This window comes from Myripristis murdjan, chromosome 23 (genome assembly GCF_902150065.1).
Source record: "Myripristis murdjan chromosome 23, fMyrMur1.1, whole genome shotgun sequence".
NCBI lineage: Eukaryota > Metazoa > Chordata > Actinopteri > Holocentriformes > Holocentridae > Myripristis > Myripristis murdjan.
The window spans coordinates 13,239,222-13,262,909 of NC_044002.1; the positions used below are offsets into that span (position 1 = coordinate 13,239,222).

The 23,688-nt window shown below is 40.6% G+C and overlaps 2 protein-coding genes and 1 pseudogene across 6 annotated transcripts in view; 2 read left to right on the plus strand and 1 right to left on the minus strand.

The window, feature by feature from the left end:
• LOC115355651 (high-affinity choline transporter 1-like) overlaps positions 1–6,663 on the plus strand; it is a 30,165-nt gene extending 23,502 nt beyond the window's left edge. Inside the window, exon 10 of the mRNA XM_030046508.1 lies at positions 6,358–6,663. Within this exon, the coding sequence (XP_029902368.1) occupies positions 6,358–6,377 (20 nt within the window). The 3' untranslated portion in view covers positions 6,378–6,663. The remainder of the gene's footprint in view (positions 1–6,357) is intronic.
• LOC115355652 (high-affinity choline transporter 1-like) lies at positions 636–6,368 on the plus strand (annotated as a pseudogene).
• A 547-nt stretch (positions 6,664–7,210) lies between the features above and the next one.
• On the minus strand, positions 7,211–23,505 carry LOC115355452 (uncharacterized). 5 transcript variants are annotated; one of them, XM_030046258.1, is made up of 18 exons: positions 23,168–23,503; positions 22,287–22,883; positions 21,473–21,874; positions 20,969–21,262; positions 20,493–20,552; positions 20,065–20,187; positions 19,303–19,683; positions 17,779–17,871; positions 17,079–17,456; positions 15,971–16,357; positions 15,431–15,633; positions 14,610–14,717; positions 11,614–11,706; positions 11,265–11,375; positions 10,497–10,617; positions 9,977–10,231; positions 8,457–8,723; positions 7,211–8,296 (listed from the first exon to the last, which is right to left on the minus strand). In XM_030046258.1, exons 2-18 carry the CDS (start codon positions 22,645–22,647, stop codon positions 7,473–7,475), a joined length of 4,461 nt encoding a protein of 1,486 aa, XP_029902118.1. In that variant the 5' UTR covers positions 22,648–22,883; positions 23,168–23,503; the 3' UTR covers positions 7,211–7,472. The 5 variants fall into 5 exon arrangements, with proteins under 5 accessions (XP_029902118.1, XP_029902114.1, XP_029902117.1 ...); XM_030046254.1 differs by having other exon boundaries at positions 19,303–19,686; XM_030046257.1 differs by having other exon boundaries at positions 19,303–19,686; positions 20,493–20,549; positions 23,168–23,502.
• Between the last annotated feature and the right edge of the window lie 183 nt (positions 23,506–23,688).

A 23,688-nucleotide genomic window follows, 5' to 3' on the forward strand; every position in this document is an offset into this window, starting at 1 on the left:
TTCACGACTGGATTTGTTGCACAGGTGGCATCCTATGACAGTTCCACGCTGGAATTCACTGAGCTCCTGAGAGCGGCCCATTCTTTCACAAATGTCTTGTTTCACAGTCTGCATGCCTGAGTGCTTGATTTTATACACCTGTGGCCAGGCCAAGTGATTAGGACACCTGATTCTGATCATTTGAATGGGTGAGCGAATACTTTTGGTAATATAGTGTATTTGTCCAAACAATTGACTGCCAGGGAAATTCATCACATATACAAAATTTAGTTCTTTAGTTTTATGATAAGCAATACATTTACTAAGTTTTACACATGATTACATAATTTTATGTGATGAATTCTACAGTAATGCAAATGTAACATTGCATTTACACTTAAATTGTGCTTAGTGGGAATATCTTCATTGTATGATATGTAATCTACACATTTTGGTGTAATACAGTATATCACTATGAACATACTGCATTTCTGACTGGTCTGTCTCTTTATTTTTGGTAAGGTAAAAACTTGCTTTACAAACAATCTGCATGCAAATAAAGATTATAGACGCAGATGTAAAATGTAGACACTGTGAATTAAATGCATCTTAATGATATGTGTGTTATATGTGGCCCATCCTAGCAAACCCTGAAGATGGCAGTGAACTGGCTGGGACTGGTGTCCATGGGAGTGTTTTACCTGGTTGTACTGGGCATGGGCGTGTGGGCGTCCAGGAAGTCCAAACGAGAGGAGAAGAAGTGCAGTGGGAACCAGAGTGAGGTTGCCATGGTTGGAAGACGGGACCTCAACATCTGGGTCAGCATCTTTACTATGACAGGTACAAAAATAACACTATTAACAGTCATTTTCATAATTAAAGCAGCAAATGGGCCTACCATATTCAAGACCTTGATTTTGTTAGGGAGATTGGTCGACTTTCCTTTCTTTTCTCTCCTTTTCTCTTCTTACTTAACTTTTGAATTACCCAGTAAATCTAGCTGAGATTAGACAACTTATTGCCACAAAAGACCTGGTCAAAACAGCAGTATCAAAGTCAAAGAATGAATGCAGACTGGTTAAAACAACATGGGCACTTCATTTAGGTGAAAGGCATATCTTGGTTTTATCAGCATTAAACACGAGCTTGATACTGTAGAGTGTTGAAAGCAGATAGTAAAAACTGAAAGGAATGTGAACTTGTATCATCAGACACAAAAATATTGGCCATATGATTTTATTGAGTGGTTGTGTGTTGTGTCATTCTGTTTGGCAGCCACTTGGGTGGGAGGAAGCTACATTTTGGGCAACGCTGAAGTAACCTACGATCCCACACAGGGCTTAGCTTGGGCCGTCGGACCACTTGGCTCCTTTCTCAACCTAATTATTGGTGAGCCTTTGATCGCTGTGTCCAGATAGAACACATTTTACGCTTGATTTATTATACTCTAATTAGTCATTCATTTATATAGTATGTACATATTTAAGCACACACCTGAAATTGACCATGGATAACATAAAGCATAGAATCAGAGACACTCTATATAGTGCAGATATAATGTCAATAATTTTGCAAAAATGTTTTACAAATGGGATAAAGAAAATTCTTAACAAGTGACTACTTTCCTCTTAATTTCATATTTTCTACCATGTTTGGGTAGCGACAATTTTTGGGACAGAAATAGAACTCCACCCTTGAAAATACAATGTGGAATTTGGCTGTCTTTTAGTACATATGTACACTTAAGATATGGTAAGATTTATGTATCGGGTTATTTTGAAGAAAATAGAATATGAAGTTTGAGCCAATTCTGTAGACTCGCCTGTATAGGGAGATATTACATCTATAAGCACATCAGAAGCAATTTCCAGCTGGTGACATAGAGTGCTAAAATCGGGCCAAACAAAGTCAAATGAACAGTGGTCAGTGGGTCCTTTACAAACAAATTAGCTCTTTAAATTATAGGTCATTATTTATTTATTTATTTATTCATTTTTACTGGGCATTGGTGAAAAAACCCCAACACTGGTTCAGAGGATACATATTTGCTAGGATGAATAAAACCTGGAACCATTTAGGGAAAAAAAAAAAAAAAAAAAACATTTTTTCCTCAAGTTATGGCACCAGTCAACTAGACATAGCTTCAGTGCTCTTCTAAAATTGTCATCAATTGTCATCATATTATAAATATTGGGCCATGTAACAATGACAGTAATAGTCCAGTTTCTTGCAAATATTTAAATCAAATGTAGTGACCAGTTTGCATTATTTAGCCACACTGACTGCCGTATATTCTACTGTTTTGCAACCGCTCAGTACTGCACTCTTTTTTCTGTCTTACAGCAGTCAGTGCTGGTGGTTTGGCTGTCTCTCTTCCATGCTTTAGTAGAATGCTTATCTCTGTTGTCTTCTATTCATGACCACAATAGAGATTTTTTACAACTGATTTTTTTTACAAATGTTTCTTTCACTCTGTTTGACCTCAGGGGCTGCGTTCTTTGTCAAACCAGTGCGTATCAAGAAGTATGTCACCCTCATGGACCTTTTCCAAGAGAAATGCAGCAAAATGGTGACTGCTTTTCTCTTCACCCCATCCCTCCTGGCTGATATCCTCTGGGCAGCGAATGTTCTTGCTGCACTGGGTGAGTCAACAAGGACTTATTCAGCTTTTTTTTTTGCATGTGCCAACAATAGTTGTATCAGTTTTGTGACCAGAAAATCTTGATTAAGACACTAAGTGTCAACCTGTAAGACACTAAGTGTCAACAGTGAGTGTGATCATGGATATTCCCTCCTCGCTGGCTGTGGTCATTTCTGCTGCTGTGGCAGTTCTTTACACCTTGCTGGGAGGCTTGTACTCTGTGGCCTATACTGATGTCATCCAGCTGGGCTTCATGCTCACTGGCTTGGTAACACTTTCATGGTTTTGTATTTCTAGTGCTTTTGGACTTTTGGTTGGACTTTTGTTTCTCTGTTTTCCTGTGTTTTGGTGCAGTTTCCTTTGCCTGGCTTTGTCACTCCCATTAGTGGTTTCACCTGTGTCTGGTTACTGTCTTTCATTGTCCTTGGTGCCATGTGTTGTGTGCTTCTAGTGTTCCCTGTGTTTATTCCTAGCGCTCCTCGAGTTCCTTGTGTTCCTTTGTGGTTTTCAGTTAATAAATTATTTTGCGTCTCTGCAACCTGCTCCCGCGATTGGGTCCTACCAACCTCCTCACACATGACATAATGAACGGACAAGGAACAGAACTGAACACAGGACATAAATACACAAGAAACTAATAAGAGAACAAGACACACCTGGGGAAGGGGTTGGAGCAAAAGACAGGAGAACATAGAGGAGAGGCTGAGGGAAACATGCGGACAGATCAGAACAACCAGGTATAATCACACAGAATCAGGGCAGGTGTGGAACTGGGAGGGGCAAACAAGACAGTAACCAGACACAGGTGAAACCACTAATGGGAGTGACAAAGCCGGTGAAGGAAAAACCAAAACACAGGAAAACAGAGAAACAAGAGTCCAGCCAAAAGTCCAAAAGCACTAGAAATACAAAACCATGACAAACAACATTAAAATTGAATGTCTCTCATTTTCAGTCCTACACCCAGTGCAGTTTCTCAGAAACACAAATAAGCATTTTTTTTATAATGATTTTTCTGCTGACTGGGGAACAAGGTGATATGTCTGCACAGAGATGCATTTTGGAAACCAGAGTTGTTGTGAAAAGATGTTTCATGAATGATGATTCATCCCAGAGGCTTGATAAGGACTAATAAAAGGGCAAAGTGCTATTTTTTTCATAGGCTAGTGGCCTCTAGAAGTGGTAATGCCAGGTTCTACCCATTGATCTAAACTGGAGTGCTAAATAAAAATCTTTTTGCTTCCAGAGGATGTGATCTAGTAAGGAGAGGCAGGACCACACCCCCTCCCATACCTTACACCTTACCCTTCTTCACCACCCTCCTTCCCCTTATGTTGGGATTAGTAGTAGGAAGGTTTACCAAGTGGTTTTGTAAATATTATACATCTTATTGTTATGCTTGATATTTGTACTGATTGAGCCATGTAATTAAACTGACAATGTGTATGTTGTGATGTTAACGAGCTAACCCCAACCCCTTGCCAGCTGGTGCTGATTCAACTGATTACAGGAGCAGCCTATATATACCAGCTTATTCAGACTGGCTGTAATGCCTGATGAAGCCCATGCGGCGAAACGCGTTGCCAGATTTTTAATAAATAAATAATATTAAAGTTACCACATTGTGTGCGGTGGAACCCTTTCTTTCTTCTACTATGGACTTCTTTCCTGACACCACCAGCACCAATGTGAAGTTCTGAGCTGTGCAGGGCAATTTACCTTTTTGAACTCTTGCTAAATAAATCTATTCCCTGTCTCACTCCATTTTGCAGTGGGTCTGCGTGCCCTTCGTACTCTCCAGCTCCTCGTTTGCTCCCCTCAGTGTTACAGCAGTCACCAAACTCCATCAGGAGCCATGGATTGGCAAACTGGAGCTGGCAGATACAGGCCCCTGGATAGATGACCTGCTGCTGTGGGTAATGTATTAATTTGAAATCGCTAGAAACACGGGAGATGACATAGTATCATGACAAGACAATGAATTGCATCTCAGAGTGTCTGAAAGAATGTAAAAAGAGGTAACCATTTCTTGTGCTTAGATGATATCATGGTTCTGAGTTTTCCCCTTGGACTTTTGTGTTTGGACTCTGTGGTCTCTCTGTGTTTCCTTGTGTTTTGGTGGAGTTTTGTGTCGGCTCAGCTTCCCACCTTTGTCCATCAGTTTGATGAAACCTGTCTCCTGCGTTTGGGTCCACTTTCCCTCCTCCACGTGCCAGAAAAACGTTTAAAATCGGAGCATGAACAGAATACGACATTACTTTCCCCCAGACATCTACAGCAATGCGGTTTGCACTCTCAAAAGTGTCTCCTCTAGTAAATTTATGCAGCACAAAAGGTGTGCTGTCCTTCAATCCTAATCAGGTCTATTTTTAAATTCATTACAGGATTGATAAGAGGATTAGTTCTCCTAAAAAAAAGTTTTACAAGTTTTGCAGAAATGGCCCAGGTTGAATATAGTCAAAATTAACCTTTAAAGCTGCTGCCGCCCCTACGAAATCCTCTTTATTTGTTTCACAGACTCTCGAAGGTCTCTGCCTCCAGGCCTTCTACCAGAGAGTCTTTGCCACAGCCACTGATGCCCAAGCTCAGATCACCTGTTACGTTGCAGCAGTCTTCTGTATCATCCTTGCCATCCCTTCAATACTCATTGGAGCAGTGGCGGCCTCCACTGGTACTGCAAAAAAAGTCTTTGTCTTTATCTGGTCCATGACACACCAATTAAACATAGACTGCGAAATTCGACTGTGCTCATTTATGTTGTATTTATTTACATGCATGTATGTGTGTATCAGACTGGAACCAGACCACCTTTGGTGTACCCAGCCCATATGAACAGGGCACAGCTGGCATGATCTTGCCCATTACCCTTCAGTATCTTTGCCCACCCTTCGTCTCTCTGGTGGGTATTGGAGCGCTTGCTGCTGCTGTGATGTCATCAGTTGACTCTATCCTCTTGTCTGCTGCCTCCCAGTTTGCCTGAAATATTTACAAGAACATCATCCACAAGCAGGTGAATCAGGCATCACATTACCAGTGTGGTGTCACTTTTAACTTCATTTCACTGTTTGGAATACTTTTTTTTTTTTTTTTCTTGCTTTAAACTGAGACATTTAAATTTCACTCATCGTTGTGTATTTGTAAAGGAGCATGTACACCTTGACTCGGTAGAAATCCTTTAATAACTTGATGTGTTGCAGTAGAATTTCCTCTCTTCTAGGCATCAGAGAAAACAATCCTGGTGGTGGTCAAGGTGTCAGTCTTCCTGGTCGGGCTGATTGCAGCAAGCCTGGCCATGACAACGTCCTCTGTGAACCTGCTTTGGGTTCTGGCTGCAGATGTCCTGTATTCAGTGATGTTTCCCCAGGTCGTCTGTGTCATGTTCCTGTCTGAGCAGGTCAACCAGTACGGGGCCTGTGCCGGCCTTGTGGTGGGACTCCTGCTGCGACTGCTGGTCGGGGAGCCTTCATTGGGCATTCCTGAACTCCTGCCCCTGCCAGGAGATCAGATACATGAAGATGGTCACCGTGTGCACTTGTTACCCTTTCGCACTGCCATCATGCTCATCAGCATTTTAATTATTGTGCTTGTGTCATGACTGGCTGTCTGTATGTCTGAGAGGAGGCTGCTTTGTCAGAACGTCCACAGACCTGTGCAGGGTGACAGACCTGGATCAGTCCATAAAGATGTGGATGAAAAGGATGAACTAAACCAGGAGCAGCTTCACTTGTTCTCTCTAGGGAGTGTGGAGGCCAGTTAAGTGAGGGAGTTGACACAGATTACCTTAGGACCAATGGTTTAACTTTTTCTGTCTAAACGAAAATTCCCTAATGTTGTACAAATTCTTCTGTCTGTTCTTGTAAAAGGATAAATGAAACAATAATTTACTCAATAGCCATTAAAGGCAGCTGTTTCTGACCCACTGGCATCCTTCCTTCCTTCCCTCCTTCCTTCTATCCTTCTTTCATTCATTCAGACCTATATGTAATCTGGGATGGCCCTTGAGGGCAAGCTCTTTTTTTCAAGGCCACCGTGAATACACAATGCATTCCATAACACAAGTATATATAAAAACAATAAAATGTAATATAAATGTAATAATAATGTAATAAACTAAAAATGCATTCTTTACATGCTTCATCTTAACAAAAGACCTCTCCCTCTAGCAGTCCATGTCAGGCAACATCTAGAAAGTCCATCAGAAACATTTTTTAATCGAGTCTTCAGCAAAATTTGCATGAGCTGGTCGAGATCAGGGCAGTTTGGCCTACCATCAAAATCTGCTGCCACGGCTTCAGTGGACACCGCCTTGCTGTTCTGAAGCCTCAGAAAACTATATTAAAAAATAAAAAGATAAATAAAAAAAAGAGATTTCATATATGTCTGTGCTTAAACCAAAGCACATAGGAGGGAAAAATTACACACCATGTTAAATCGGCAAGCCCCTTTATTTTGTGGAACACATAGATGGACCGTATCTATATGACTCAATGCCCGAATGTAGCCCATTATTTTCACTATGATGGTTTGACTGCCTTTTGTTGGTAAAAACAAACAAAACAAAACAAAACAAAAAAAAACAAAGAAACTGCATGAAGTCTTAAATGCACCACAGTTTATTATACCTTGTATATAACAACACATATACTGTAGTTACTGTACTTAAGGCCCTCTTCCCAAAAAACTATACATCAACTACTTTTCTGGTTACTACAAGTGTTGTAAAAGTAAAAAAATAGAGCATGCCTTGCCAAGCACATCTTTGACCAGACAGCTTGTTTAAATCGCTCATGATATAAAAGAGAATAAAATACAATTATTATGTAGTAGGCTACATGTATTATTGCATCTGCTCTCATTTACATCTGCGTGTCCGAATATGAGTTTTCATCGCATGTGCTCGCACAAATCCTTTCCCACACTTGAAACACTGAAAAGGTTTCTTGTCATAGTGAGTGAAACTGTGTCTTTTCAACAAATTGGTGGTGGTAAATGATTTAGGGCACTGACTGCAACTGTAAGGACGCTCTCCGGTGTGTACTCGCATGTGAATTGTCAAGTGGGTCTTTGCGATGTATCCTTTCCCACAGTACTTGCATGTGTAAGGCCGCTCACCGGTGTGATATCTCATGTGCAGCCTCAACTCCCCAGACGAGAGAAAAGCCTTCCCGCACTCTGTACACAGATAGTTCTTTTCCCCTTTGTGCATCAAAATGTGTCTGGCCAGATGCTGAGCTGAAGTCTTCCCACAAATGTGACATATATAAGGCCGGTCTCCTGTGTGAGTGCGCACGTGGCTCTTCAGAATGGCTAGATGTGTGAAGCCTCTGCCGCAATGAGGACACTTGTGCGGCCTTTCACCTGTGTGAGTTAGCTGGTGCTTGATCAGATACTCCTTGCGGGAGTATATCTTGTTGCACTGGTTGCAGCGGAACGGCAGAGAGTGGGTTCTCATGTGGTGGGCCAGAAAATGTAGCGTTGTGAAGACCATCCCACACTGGTGACACGTGTGTTTACTGCACACTTCAGTGTCCGTCTGAGGAGCTGCAGGGGTCACGTGGTTGGGCTCCTTTACCAGATGTTGCTGCCTGATGTGCTGTAGAAGACCTGCCACTTGGCTGTGAGTGAAGGGACACAAAGAGCAGCTGTGCAGTCTTGATGGAGGGACATTGTTGACATCTAGAAGAGATTACAGAAGATTAGGATTTAAGATTATGAAAAGTGCCAAAGAAACTGATAGTGGTCATTACATATCATTATTATCGCCTGGAAGGAACTCTAAACAAACTGCAAAGTGTAAAAAAAAATCCTCAGCGTATTTAGTTGGGTGCAGTCGTACCTGACTGCTTCACAGCAGCCAGGGTCTCCATCTGCTGATCTTCCAGCTCCAGCACTTCAGTGGTTTGGCTCGAGTCCTGTGGAGTCCATTCATCGTCACTTTGCTTTTCTTCAACAGCCTCCTCCTCCTCCTCCTCCTCTCTGCAGCGATCAGATTGTCCTTCATCTTCCTCGTTCCCATCTGACACTGGTTCTGCTCTGTATCTCTGCTCTGTGCATTCACTTCTGCTTTCGTTGATCTGCCCTGAAGGGACCTCCCTTGGTTCTGCTTTGGGAAGAAGAGACAGTGTAGAAAATATGGAACGAAAAATGGCTTTATGTGCAAAGAAAACAATTTCTTCTTGTAAAAAATAATTTCAATAACCAAGTTGATCAGGTTGCTCCTGAGGTTTGCATGCACTGCTCTACAACATGGCTATGGGCACAAATGAGATTCATCATTTGTTGAGTTGTACATGTGGTGTGTTTAAAAGAGCCCAAGCCCCAGTTCAAGATAAAGTTTACTCAGTGCGGGTCTTGTACATAAGGAACCCTTTTCCTTGACGTGTCTGTCAAAATATAAGCAACTGGTGGAAGAGAGGTCATTTCTAATTCTGTAGTTGTGACTTCTAATATCAGTGTTTTTCCTGCCTTAATAAGACTTAAGCATAGTGTTTAAGAGATTTTCTGCAATGCTCAAATTGATTGAATGGGAAGTATATAGAAGAAAAAAAAATGCAAAGCTCTTTTTCCAGTCAGTCTGTGGATGCGCAGCCTTCTAGGCAGACCCTTGCACGAATTTAAGCAAGTCAAATACGAACTTACACTTTCCAAACAGAAAAGGTTTGCTATGTGACCAATTTGGTTGCAGTCTTATAGTTCTGTCTTCGCTAATGCTCCAGAAAACTACAGTCAGGTCAGCCTTGGCTTCAGACTGACTTTAGTGATCAAAGGGAAGCTTGTGCGTGCGTGTATATACATATACATGCACATATATACATATACATACACACACACAATTTTTTTAACAGCAAAAAGTAGTACATTGCTCAAAAAAATAAAGGGAACACATAATCAACAGAGTGTAACTTCAAGTCAATCAAACTCCTGTTATATGAAGCTGCCCAGTTAGGAAACATTACTGATTGCGAATCAATTTCACCTGCTGTTGTGCAAATTGGACAGACAACAGGGGGAAAGCAGAGGCAATTAGCAAGACAACCCCTATAAGGAATGGTTCTGTAGGTGGTGGCCACAGACCATTCTCCTCTCTGCATCTTTTCTGATTGATCCTCAGCTGGTTTTGCATTTTTCCAGTGCCCTCGCCACTAGGTGGTATCTGCAGCCCACAGAAGTTGCTCAGGTAGTGCAGCTACTCCAGGATGGTACATCCATACGCGCAGTGGCCAGAAGGTTTGCTGTGTCCCCCAGCACAGTGTCAAGAGCACCCTCAACAAACTCTAAACAAATTGCTAAGTGTAAAAAAAAAAAAAAAAAAAAAAAAAAAAATGTATTGGTGTGTTTAGTTGGGTGCTGTCGTACCTGACTGCTTCACAGCAGCCAGGGTCTCCTTCTGCTGATCTTCCAGCTCCAGCACATCACTGGTTTGGCTCCAGTCCTGTGGAGTCCATTCATCGTCACTTTGCTTTTCTTCAGCAGCCTCCTCCTCCTCCTCCTCCTCCTCTCTGCAGTGATCAGATTGTCCTTCATCTTCCTCGTTCCCATCTGACACTGGTTCTGCTCTGTATCTCGTGCATTCACTTCTGCTTTCATTGATCTGCCCTGAAGTGACTTTTGCTTTAGGAATAAGAGACAGTGTAGACAAGGTGGAAGAAAAAAATTGTTACATGCAAAGGAAACAATTTCTTCTTGCAAAAAATAATCTCAATAACCAGGTTGACCACGTTGCTTTCTAACTCTGTAATTGTGACTCTTATTTATTAATTTTTTCAACAGTAAAATGTTTCTTTGTCTCCCTCTCATTGACATTTTTTGTTTGACACAAAACAGGTGGTTTGACTGTTGTGTCTAAGAGCCTCATGCACTCGAGCTGAGGACTCACATTGTTCCATGTTGTTTTGTCTGTGTTGGTGATGAAGCAGCGTCTTCAGTTGATGTGGCTCTAAAACCAGTTGGCCACATTCCTCCATGGCAATGGGGGCGCCACTGAGCCACACTGCTGTCTGAAAGGCAGATAATGCAAACCTAAGAAAATGCCAACCATGCACATTTATGTTATCTTTAAGTCCCTGAACGCACCAACTGTGACAGATCTAATAAATGTAATAAATCCACATTGGAATTCTCACACATGGATCTTCTCCCTGTGTGTCCTGCAGGCTGCTGGATCTTGATACTCACTACCTGAGCAGACGCTGTTGTGGCCTCTGTGTGTTTCTTCTTTTTGTCTAAGTAGCTCTAGTCTAGAAAATCCTGTCATTTTCTTTCTGGAGTCGTAAACTTGAGTTTCTGTATTGTGCGTTCCTGCAGAGAGCCACTGGTAGGTTCCTTGATATCTACTCAGTTATTAATTTTGTGAGCTATTTTATGTCTATTAAGATAATCCTACTGGTACTAGGTTTAGGTTATTTTGCCAAGACTGTGCCATCTTTTGAACAGATACAGACAAGTCACCATCTCATCTCTGCACGTGGGTCCTTATCTCTGCTGGTTTTACTTTTTTGCTTCTAGTGCTGTTGTGGACTTAATCTATAACGCTGGGGGCCAGATTTCACTGTAGGGACTCACTGTAGTTTAACAACATAAGGGATAATGACACCAGCTGCAGTGTGTTGGTAAATGTGGTCTACTAGATAATTTCATAACACACCTGTTTAACATCTGGTATCGGCAACAGTTCATCCACTCTGGAGATGAATTTCCACACTATTGAGTGTAACGTTGCTTCATACTGTTGACCATAACGGACGGGGAAGACCTCCTGAGGAAAAGGTAAGCCATCATACATACACACAGACATTTCACAAAATGACGTAAGGCAAATGTTACACTCCAGTGTATTTACTATTTCATTGAAAGTTGAGATTTGAACTACTGTATTTACAAATTAACAACTACTGGTGATGCACACTATGAAGCTAAAGTAATACTTCATAGAATTACAAGCAGCACAAAATCTAATATTAGACGAATAAAATCAATCTGATGAAATGTCTGACCTTGAAAAAAGTTTCCTTTTCCTCTGGGTTATTCAGCAAGGTGTGAATAATCTCCACAAAGTCTGACTTTGAGTTCTCCGGCTCCTCACTGTCCTATAAATTGGCATCATAAATAATTTAATCAGGTAATGGTAAACATGCCATGCACTGAGAATGATGCAAGCAGCCACTGGGTTGAATGGTAATAAAATACATCATCCCTTCAAGTTTCCACAAGTGCAGCAGTTATGGCCTTTCAAAGTTTGATTTTTTTTTTTTTTTTTAAAGAACATTTTGGGCATTTTTGCCTTTATTTGATAGTTGACATATTCAGTTGATATGACAGTTGATATATTCACTGTGTTTTTCCTATTTGCTTCGCACGTTATTGAAGCAGGAAAGTGCATGTGGACATGTTTGTAAATGCAATTATAAATCCCTCCGAAATTTGGTCAAAAACACAGAGATGGTGTCTGAGATATGGTTCAGGTTATCATTTTAACCTTCACACCTAGTGGCCACCTTAGGCTAATCTAATTTGTAAGGAGAGCTAGACGTGTGTACCTTCATGTTATTAGGCCTTCTGGTGTGGGACACGGGGCCTTTGAAAGCTTGAGATTTTCAGCTTCATTTATAAAGGCACTATTAAGTCCATGAACGCATTTTTCAAGGTAAGAACACGGTGCCAAGATGCATTCTCCCTCTAAGTTTTGTAAATACTGGACCGGAGATGTCACCTCCATGTATTTGTGTAGGGGGCCCAAAATAACATGGAAGTATGGCCACAACATGCTGGAAAACTCAACACTGAAGTGAAAACCAATCAGTGCATTTGTGTTGACCCACAGAATTATAAGAAGGAAAAAAAAAAAAAACAATATTCCAGGCTATGAAGTTATTGTTTAAAATGTAAAGGTGGATTTACAGCACCACCATCTGGCTGAATTTGCATGAATTTGAAATTTGAAACCGTTTTATACCAGTTTTGATTGTTTTAACATTAAGTGCTTTGGAGTTATGCCTCCCTTTTTGTTACATATTTATCAACTTTGTTCTTATGAGTAAAAATATGATTATCAGCAATCTCTGAATGACGCATGAAGTAGACTGCTCATTCATGCTGTGTGAGGAGTTTCAAAAACTGTTGCTGTTTGCGAGGTTTGCCTGATTACAGCACTATGAGGCATGACCGCCTGTGGCCTGTGTCTCTCTGGGGTCTAGCATCAAGGAAGTATACCTCACTTCCTGTTTGCATGTCTTTGGCTATGGTGGACAAATGAAACTGATGGAAAAGTTTGGATTTTCAAAACTATGGATAACACTGCAATCTTGCTGTGTGCCAAACTTTGTTGGGACTGGAACAATATGATGGGAGCACTAGCAAAAAAACAGGTTATGCAAAAAAACTGCTAATACTGCACAATCTTTCACAGCAGAAATTAACATTTGCAAGTGCAGTGGATTCTTCTTGTTTCAGCTAATCTGAGCAAAAATCTTGCCATATGGTGTTTTTTTTTTTTTTTTTTTTTTTTTGGCATGACCAATGAAGATCTGAATCAAATCCACCAAATTACCATGTCTAAAGTACAGATTGTTTTACAGGAGGCAAATTAGAACAATCTTTACAAAAGCGTTCCTAATGAGATTAAAGGCAGAGGCTGCAGTTTCACCTCTTTCTTATGGCATGGTAAATGATGATGAATGCTAATGCAAAGCATGCTACTGCATTAGTGTCACTGGTTATTAGAGCTCAGGCTATGAACCTGAGGGCTTTTGTCCTTCCTCAAATGCATCCTCTACATTAGTAAACAAAGTGTTGTCTGCCTCTAAGAAAAAAAAAAAAGCTGAGTGAAGAGCTTTTTCATTGATGAAAGTCACATGGGAATTGGAGTAAGGCACTGTGTAATCAGTCAAATGGAACTTGGGGCCCCAAAAATGACCAGTGGGGTGTAGAACAGGGACCCTGTCGGTGAGTCACATGTGGTAAAAGTTGGTTCTACCCTATCAGTCTGAAACACTGTGACAATCTGGTCTCTTCTATCACTCTAGAAGTCAGAGCCAGTGAAATAACCAATTAACATCAAGGAGACATCAGACATGGAGGCATAGAAAGGCTCCTGAAACCCCATGGGAGAAAGGATCTAGGCAAAGACATCAAACAGTGACTAAAATGCCTCCATTCTGTGAGAATTAGACTAAACAAAATGGGGACCTTCTGCCCCAGCGAGGGGAAAGGTTCATAGCCTAGAGGAGAGTGACATGGAGATCCATGGGGGATGTCCTCAGTGCTCTCAAAGAGTAGGAGTTAAAAGAGGACTGCCACTGACTTGAAGCTTTGAAGATCCTGCCTTTGCCAAAGGAAAGTTCAGTTGCAATCAGTAACTAATTCCTCCTGTCTCCCTTTGCACGAAACAGAGAGAAGTTTGTCCTGCCACTAATTCTGTGATGCTCCATGTGACAACAAAAGAGAGTCCATTAAAAAGTCGAGTCTATAAAGGAGTACAGGAGTCCAAAAAGGGCCATGCAAACTCTAGCTGAATGCTGAACTGTGGCAACTATGTTGAGTACTGTTGAGGATGAAAAGGGGAAGACTTCAGCTGAATCCAGACTGTTTTTTTTTTCCTTTTTTTTTTTTTTTGGATGTAGGGGTACATTCTCTTGTCTGGAACTAAAAGCTTCAAAGTTCATTTTGGTCCTAAAAAGGCAGTTTCTGCACAAAGTCGGCTCTTTCATTTCCAGGGGGTCAGTTGCAGGATCTCTTTGGGATTAGTCTGTTGCACACGTAATTGGGTTTATTGATTCGGGCTTTGGGAGAGAAGAGGAAACTTTAATATTAACACTGTGATAAAATGATTTCTTAGAAGTTGACTTTGTTTGGCAGATGCAGGATGCAGGAAGATTTTTGATTAAAGATTTCAGTCAGTGACACCTGAATTCTTAATTGCAGTAATATTGTCCTTTAAGTAAAAGGCACTGACATAAGGGAATACTATTGTACACAACAGACTGGGGCCCACCTCCTGGTCGTAGCTGGAGTCTTTGGTCAAGCTATGTATCACCTCCAGGTGGGGCTGGATGACCTGCAGGTTGGCTGTCTTCTCACTGCGACACAACTCCAACACCAGCTGAAACACACACACTGTAACATTCTCATCTCTGTTCTTTAGATGCAATGAAGCTTTCACTGTTAAGGTCATGAATAGTTTTCATTACTGTGTAAGTCATATTTTATTGTGCTGACAATTCCTCTAACATTTAATGTGTGCACTGATACCAAACTACTAACACCAATACTTAGTGATAATACGTATCTGAACTGATACTGAGTGCCAGTTCAGTACTGAAACATAGACAGCCTGGTCCATCAGAAAAAAAAATAAAATTAACTATGATCTTATTTTTTTCCTCAACAGAAACACATCCTTCTTCCTTTGTCAGAAAAAGTGTTTTTATGTTTACAACTGGAAAGTGAAACATCATACCTGGTAACAGATTTCAGGTTTTGAGGAAATTTACGAATACCAGTATCCTGTTTTAGCTTCTGGCTTTGTGTGTGAAGCTGGTACTGATACACTCACAGGTAACTTTCTATCAAGTGTAGACTCAGTGTCCTAACATTCAACAACATGTCCAACAAAAATGATCATGTTTGCTTTATTTAGTATTTTACAGTGTATTTATTTGCATAGAAAAATGCCTCATCACACAAAAACAAAACAAATTAGTACAACAGAAAACAATATAAAGGCAAATTCCACACTAAACAACAAAACTGAACAGTGAAGAAAATGCTCTAGTATAACAAAAACAAAATATGTGATGCTTTCATGAGTCTTACCCGTGCCCTCAGTCTGAGCAGGAGCTGAGCCTTCTCCCTGGGAGTCAGCAGCCCTGGGACCAGCTCTGTCACCAGTCTGACCAGCTCCTCCACTTTTCCATAATGCAGCACATTACAGTGCTGAACCACTTGCCATGCAAACGCACACATCAGACGCAAGGTGGGCACCAAAAGAGACAAAGTGGATAGGGACAACTGGCCACCTGCAAACAGGATTGAGAACAAGCATTTAGATTTATAGGCACAAATCACAGTTGTACACAATGTGTGTCTACTGTATGTTGTTGTACTGTAAAACTTCAGAAAATTGCATCCCGCCTTTAAAAACGGGAAAAGAGCACACTTATGTAAAATCACAATTTTACAATATTCAAAATGTCAATATATTGCCCAGCTTTACTACTTATTGTAAGTCACTTAGCCCTAAACAGTGAAATGGACTTTCATTTAGACCCACTGTTCAATAATACTCTATACATATACATATACATAAAATGCAAACAAACTATCAAACAAAAACACAACCACAACGTACTGCACCTTTGTCCTCCACTGGTTCAGGGAAGCCATGCTGTGATTTCTCCAGCAATGGAGGAGCTGAATCTGTCACTTCTGCTGCTTTCTCCATCTCGAGCTCTTGTTCTTGACAGTTGAGGATATTATCCATGATGACAAACCATGTGCTTTCTCTACGTTTAGAGTCTTTCTGGTCTTTGACCTTTTTGTACTCCTGTTTCAGCTTTTTTAGCTTAAAGCGACACTGGTTCGTGGTTTTATTAAAACCCAGGGCGGCAAGCTCTGAGCTCACTTGGGCGTACACTTTCTCATTTCCCACCTTTGTCATAAGCGTCTCCCGGATGCTGTCCTGTGCCCACCAGGTGAGCAGTATTTGGACTTCGTCAGGTGTCCAACTAGTCCTTATATTATCTGTGAAAAGCAATTAAACCTAGTTAGACCTACACCACACTAACAGTTATCAAAATACAAAATTGTAGTTCATATCTGTCTGTAGCTGAATCTGCCGCTGTCCCTGGTCTGTCTTAGAAAAGAGATCCTGTGACCTATGTTACCTAAAGCCCTTGATCTATGCATGACTACATGAGCTAAATCACATATCATAATCATATATCACAAATTATAAAACTCTTAGTGGTGTGTGTTATTTCAAATCCTACATCTTCACAATCTTATTTTATCTGAATTACAAATATGTATATTATCACATTAAATATGGATTTAGTATGCATAGAGCTGTAAAAGTCAAAGTCCATTACATGCGGCCCGGGAGCAATTTGTTCATGTTTAGTGTGGATGGTGGGTAGATAAATGTCTTTTATCTGCTCACTTTCCACTAAAAATCTTGCCTCTGCTGAACATTGTAAAGATAAAGTGAAACATCGTCTATAAATGCTCAGTGAGCAGAGCAGGCCGTAAGGAGGGAATGAAAGAGAGCATGAACCTGAGTGAACTGATCACCTTAATTTCTGTCTTGGTATTAAGGACACTGCATTCAGCTCCTATCTTTCTCATTGGAAACTCATTATCCTCAGCAGACATTACTTATGGGGTTCCTCAAGGCTCATGCTTAGGTCTCATTTAACTCTCATGTGCCGTCATTATGAAATTAATTATCTCTGCCTGTACATACCATTCATATGATCATGTTCAGGGGATCCGGGATGTGTCAGCATTGTAGGTAAGTCCACCTCCCTCAGCTCACTTGTCTCAGTTTCTGCGTTTTCTCCTCCTGGGTCAAGGACACTATCCATGATAGCAAACCATTTGCTGTCATTTTGTTTGTCTTGCATGCACTTGAGTTTTTTGTAGCACTGCTTCAGTTTTTTTACTTTTATCCTGCACTGATTCGCCGTCTTGTGGAACCCCACCGTGGCGAGCTGGTTGCTGATGTAGGTGAACACTTTGTTGTTTCTTACTGTCGAGAGAAGCTGCTCCTGAATGTTTGGCTGTGCCCAGAGGGTCAGAAAGACCTGAACTTCATCAGGCAACCATGTGCAGTGGTTTTTATCTGCAAAAATGTGAAAACAGAAAAATTTACTCAAAATGACTCAAATCAGTAAATATCACGATGCTGATATTGGATATAATAAGAATCTGATAACACTTCAGTCATGTAATTACAGGGTGGAATCATGAATTTGTTTCGTAACATATTGATACATATATTACATGTATGTACAAAGCTCAATGGAGGGGGCACAACATCATTCAATTGACAGTCCTTTCTGTAATTATTATTGTGTAAAATGGACAGGAAAAGATTAGAACAACCTGTGAAATGTGCTGTTTGTTTTCTGCAAGATACAGTAATGATTTATCAGCAACAATACCTTCAAGAGGAGCGTCCTCGAAAGCTGGTTCTAAAGCTGGAGGGAAGGTTTTCAGATCACATCCAGATGAATCAAGAGAAATGCTCGGACCCTCTGGGAAGAAAGAAACATTAATATACTTACATGCAATAAACTGTTGAATATTTAGGATGACATCCATTTAGAATTTATTCACATCTATTCATTTTGGGAAACAATCATCATCTTAAGTTGGCCAAACAATATCATTAACATACAGTCGATGTAGTATGTGTTACAATGTCGCCAACTGAGGACTTAATGTGATTATCATCCTTAAAAAAGCAGCATCATTTGTTTTGTTTTGCGCAATCAGTTTGATTAGGAGCTTTTCAAGAGATTTGATTGGTTGATATCTCATTTTGGAGCCAAAAATTTACATTACAGTAAAAAGCAGTTTGGCTCAACCTCTAAGAAACTGATGTTTTTGAAAGGATAAAATACACCAGAAATATTGTCATACATAAAACAGCTCACACACAAACTCCTTCTCACAAGTGTGTGGAGAGTGTATGGAGACTTTCACATGATACCCAACATGCCAAGATATAACATTCTCACTGTTTGCTTACCATTTAGGTATGCATGCCTGATAACTAACAGCCAACAAACGTATTAAAATATAAATTAGAAAACCAATTTAAATACTATACTTGTGCTATCAAATAAACACTCTGCTCTTTGTTCTGCTGTTGCTACTCAAAGTAACGGTTTCTTTTGTCATCTCAAAGTATTTCTCAGCTTGAACTTTTACATTTATCACTTTATCAGGCTGTTCAAGCACTGTGCACCATAATTACAATATTCCCCACAGTATTTTAAGACGCTTATTTGCTAATGTGGTGACAGTTTGCTCAGTGCAAAATAGGTGAGGAAAGTGATAATAGAGAGATAATGAAGATAGTATTGCGGTATAGATCCACAATGGAATAATTTGGGTTCACAATACAATTCAATTATGCTGTTTGGAGTAATTTCAGTCTTTTTTTTTTTTTTCTTTTTTTTGCCCTTTTCAGACCTCCAAAGGAATAATATTCATTCACTCCAGTTGTTTTGGTGAATGACGCTGTGCCAGGCAGCTTTCTGTGTGTTATGCCACACATGTGTGGATGAGTGGATGACAATGACAAAATTTTCATTTTGTTGGGTGAACTAATCTTATTTGACAGAATTTTATTGATACTGACAAGGTACAGATAATGTGATGCAAAAACCCCTTATTCTATTACACCTCACTGAATACCTGGGGAAAAATGAAATAAAAGGCTATAGCAGCCCAATAGACTCATGAGGAAGCTGAATTGGTGCAGACATGTCTTACTGTGAAAGCCTGTAGCATGTGCATGTCATGATCTCATACTCTGGTGTCTACTGATTAATTTGTGCAATTCCTCATAATTTGTAGAGCTTTGGGTAAAACTGGGGCAACATCTACTCTTGTATTGCATTGTCTATTTATTTATTCATTATATTTTTGCATGATGAGAAATTAACTGAAGCGAGTACCTGAATTCTCCACCTTTACAGACCAGGTGGGTTGGATGGATTTGAGGGGTGTTTCAGCAGAATCCGCCTCTTCAGATGACAGTGTTTCTGGCTGATGACTGAGGACATCATCCATAATGATGAACCACTTGCCGTGTTGGTGGCTCAAGTCTCCAGTGTCCTTCGCTCTTCTATACTCGTGCTTAAGCGTTTTGATTTCGGCTTGGCACTGACTGGCAGTCTTGTTGTAGCCCATCATCATGAGCTGGGAGCTTAAACTGGTGAAGATTCTCTTATTTTCGTATGTGGAGAGAAGCTGCTTCTGCACGTTGTTGTCCGCCCAAAGCATCACCAAGTCGTCAACTTCCTGAGGTGACCAAGTGATACACTCCGTCCCGGCGTCTGCTGCAAATCAATCAAAACAGTGTTAACAGAATACAAAGATTTTTTTCTCAAAATGGAAAATATGTGGGAGCAAATTTCAGTGTTGGCACACCACTTCTTTTTCCTTTATTACCATACACAATACAGTGTACATTGCATGAACACAGTTTAACTAACTTAAAAATAATGTTTTCACTGCATTCATTCCTAGTCCAGGAAATAGCAGTTTCAAGTCTGTGCTACTCAAAACCTGGGCTGTGCACAAGTCCAGTTGACCTCAATACAACTCTGTGTGGATAACCATGACCTGTATGACTGAGAACTTCCACAGACACTGAGTTCTGACATTTCCTTTATATGGTTAAAACTACTTAAAATACTCTCAACACTGTAACTCACCATTAAAATCTGGCAGTTCGAAGGAATCACTCATGGGGGAATTTATAGGCTCTAATCCCAAAGTTCCCGGCTGGTAACCAAGTACATCTGGAACTTCATTAGATGACCAAGATGGACTTTTCTCTGCACGCACATGCACACGCGCGCGCACACGCACACACACACACACACACACACACACACACACACACACACACACACACACACACACAAAACCCCCAAAGGTGTCAGCTAAATTGTTTACTTTTTGAATGCATGCTTATGTAAAAGTTGTGGAAAAAGTCTCATTATTTCTCATGTGCAGAGTAATAATCTTGTAGTCATGCATGCAACTCAATGGGTACAGTGTGGGACTAACACTTCCAAGCCACTGGGGAGTGTATATACTCTTAAACAATGTTTTGGTTAAATGATATAAACATTATTACCTGATTTGTCAAATTCTAAGCAAGAAGGCCTGGAGTCTGAGTCTACAGGCGCCTCACCTGCTGATGTAGAACAGGTAGACAAATCTTTTAGTTTATGTGCAAATAATGTGGGAAAGAAAAACATTTTTCATCTTTACTGGCCACAATGGGGGATGGATTCTGAAATTCATCAACAAATATTTGCTATTATAGCACGTGAGTGTGTCAAGTCAGACAGGCTTAATAGCTATAGCCAAATTAGCAACTGGCTGGTCACATGTTTTAATTTCCAGTTCCCTCTGTCAGTACAATGCAGTTAATGCAACTACTCTGAAAACTGTAATTACATTTTCAAAGATTCACTTAAAACAATTATGAAAAATATGTGATCAATTCACTTTAATCACCAAGAAACAAAATTAACAAAAAAAAAAAAAAAAAAAAAAAAAAAGATGAGGTCACAGTGCTCAAGTTTGTCTCTAACCACCATTACCCACCTGCAAAGTGAGGGTTAAGCACACTATCCACGATGGAAAACCATCGTTTTTCTCGATGACTGCAGGGACGCCCTGAGAGCTTGATTTTTTTATATTCGTGCTTCAACTTTTTTATTTTTTCCCTACATCGAAGTGGTGGTTTGTAAAAGCCCAGGGCTGCGAGCTGTGAACTCAGCTGGATGAAGATTTTGTTGTTCCTCGCTGTTGATCGAAGCTGCTTTTGAACGCTTTTGTCAGCCCAAAGTCTCAGCAGCGCTTGAAGCTCGTTGTTTGCCCAGGCGTTTGGCTTTTTTACTGTGGAAACACTATAGTTAATGACATTATCTGAGCATTGATGAGTTCCTGATTTGATTAGACAAGTCAAACAGTGACTCTGTCCTCTGTCTAGTGCTTATTTCACCACAATGAGAGAAAAAACAAACAATCAAATACATTAAAATATTAGATTTTGGCAAGTGGTTACTGCAAATTTCCTCTCCTAATTCAATTGATATGCACACTTACCACCAGCCTTCACACTGAGGAAAGGCTGGGCCTCAGGGGGCAGTGACAGCGAAGGCTCTGCTCTGGGCAGCTCCATTGGCTCTGAGTTTTGTGTTGCTGCCCCAGGTTGGTAACTGAGGACATCATCCATTATTGCAAACCATACACGTCCATACTCTTTGTCGGTGCTGCCTCTGCAATTGTGTTTCTTGATCTTCCTGTATTCTACTTTCAGCTTTTTGATTTTCTCTCTGCACCTGTTGGGTGTCTTGCTGAATCCGAGCGACGCCAGTCTGGCGCTGAGGCTGGCAAAAACTTTCTCGTTCTTCAAGCTGTGACGAAGCTGCTCTTGGACACTTGGATTTGCCCAAAGTGTCACCAACGCCTGGATCTCAGCCTGTGACCAATAGCACCTTGGCACATCTGTTAAAAAAAAAAAAAAATTGAAGTGAGTGGATACAGTGGATAAAATCATCACATGGAGCAAGATAAATTCTGTAAATGTTAAGTTAAAGCCACATTTCCATCATGGTCTAAAGACCCAAGAAGATTAGAAAAATGAGTCCACTGACGTATGAAAAAGCAATGGCTGTTGTACATCATCAAGAAGTTAAGATCTGGGGCTCAGACAGGGAAAAAATATAAATGTTTAATATAAATGCAGTTCAGTGACTGCATGTTATTAGAGGAGAAAGCCATAGCAGAAATCCCTAATCCAGAAGTTATTGAGCTACAAATCAGTATCCACGTTATGGATACTGATTTGTGCATTATGTTATTGTCATTACAGTGAAACAAAACCTGTCATTCTGTACGATCAGGCCAGGTGATTTACCTTCATCCTCCTCAGCCATGGCCTCCATCAGCACGGCATCTGAGTCTCTGGTCTTGTGGCCCAGCACTGCATCCAGATGCTCAAACCACTTGCCGGTCCGCTGGTCATCGCCGCTTCTGTTATTGTGGTCCTTAATCCTCCTGTAATCTTGTTTTAATTTTTTTAGCTTCTCCCGGCACTGTTTCGGGGTATGAACGATGTTTAGCTCACTTAACTTGCAAGAGATTTTGTCGTACACCATTTTTTTGCACGTTGACGTTCCCAGTTCTGTCTGGATTTCGTCCTCGGCGTAGATGCTCAGTAAGGCCTGGACTTCATTGTTGGTCCAGATTCTGTCATATGACTTCCTCTGTAACTCCATGATGATGTTTCACAGCACAATGAACAGAAAATAAACTTCTTTGTGACTGCAGAAAAATGGAGGTTGAAATAAAATGCTGAGTATTCAACCAATCAGAAAAGTTCCCGTACTTTGGAAAGTACCACCCCTGGAGTAGGCCCTTCTCTCTAGGGGGTAAAATAATGTTCCTGGAACTTAATTTAGACCCTGGTCCCTGCAGTGGAAACACAGACAGCTCCTCAAAAGGTTCCTGGTCCCTGGGGAATGTCAACACATCAGGAACAAATACATGTAGAGCTGATTAGTGCTGTATCATTTATTAGCACAGCACTTTTCACCTGTGCTGAACTGCTTCATGTTGTTCAGTGGCTTTCATATGCTAAAGCGATAAAAGTTTATTAATAACATAAGTAATAAAGCTATGCATAACATTTAGAGTGCCTGTGATGCAGATTAACTCAAAGAGTGAAAAATGACCCAGTCATTAAAATCAATGCTTTCCATGCTGGCTATCAGGTCGTTTTTATTTGCAGTGTCTTACCAGAGCAGACTGGGGAAGTGTTTGTCCTCTGCGGATCAATCATGCAACAGAAACAAAAAAACAAAAATCTGCTCCCTTAATGAACAATGAGCTTCACTTTGTGTGCACGGCAGTCAGTGGAGGAGCTTCAGCCGAGTGTGTGCTGCTGCCTTGTTGCTGAGGCTCAGTGGTTGAGAAAGTGGCTTCCTGACCATGAACTCCTGTTGACTCCACTGGAGATTTAACTAACATGAGAGCCATTCACAGTGTTTGAGACTATACAATCTATATCTGGTAGGTCCATATCTTTGGGGGAAAATATGTAACTAGACTATAACTTTGAGGTAGTGTGTCGCTAAATAAAAGCATTTCCGGGTTACGATTTTCAAAATAAAGGCCCTTTACTGGATACATGTTTCTTACCTATTTCCTGTAGAGCGGCGACTCTTAACTCGTTTTGAGAAATGAAACATGCACTGACCAGTTTGTACTTCCCTGACTCCATTGTGTGAAATGGGCATTGTAACTATAGTAATTATTTT

Excerpts from the sequence above, each read along its gene's own strand:
- LOC115355452 (XM_030046254.1), bottom strand. The coding sequence starts at position 22,647 with ATGGAGTTACAGAGGAAGTCATATGACAGAATCTGGACCAACAATGAA. Across the intron at positions 15,634-15,970 it reads TGAACCAGTGGAGGACAAAG|GTGGCCAGTTGTCCCTATCC; the intron begins GTGCAGTACGTT and ends TCCTGTTTGCAG. Across the intron at positions 14,718-15,430 it reads TGCTCAGACTGAGGGCACGG|CTGGTGTTGGAGTTGTGTCG; the intron begins GTAAGACTCATG and ends TGTGTGTTTCAG.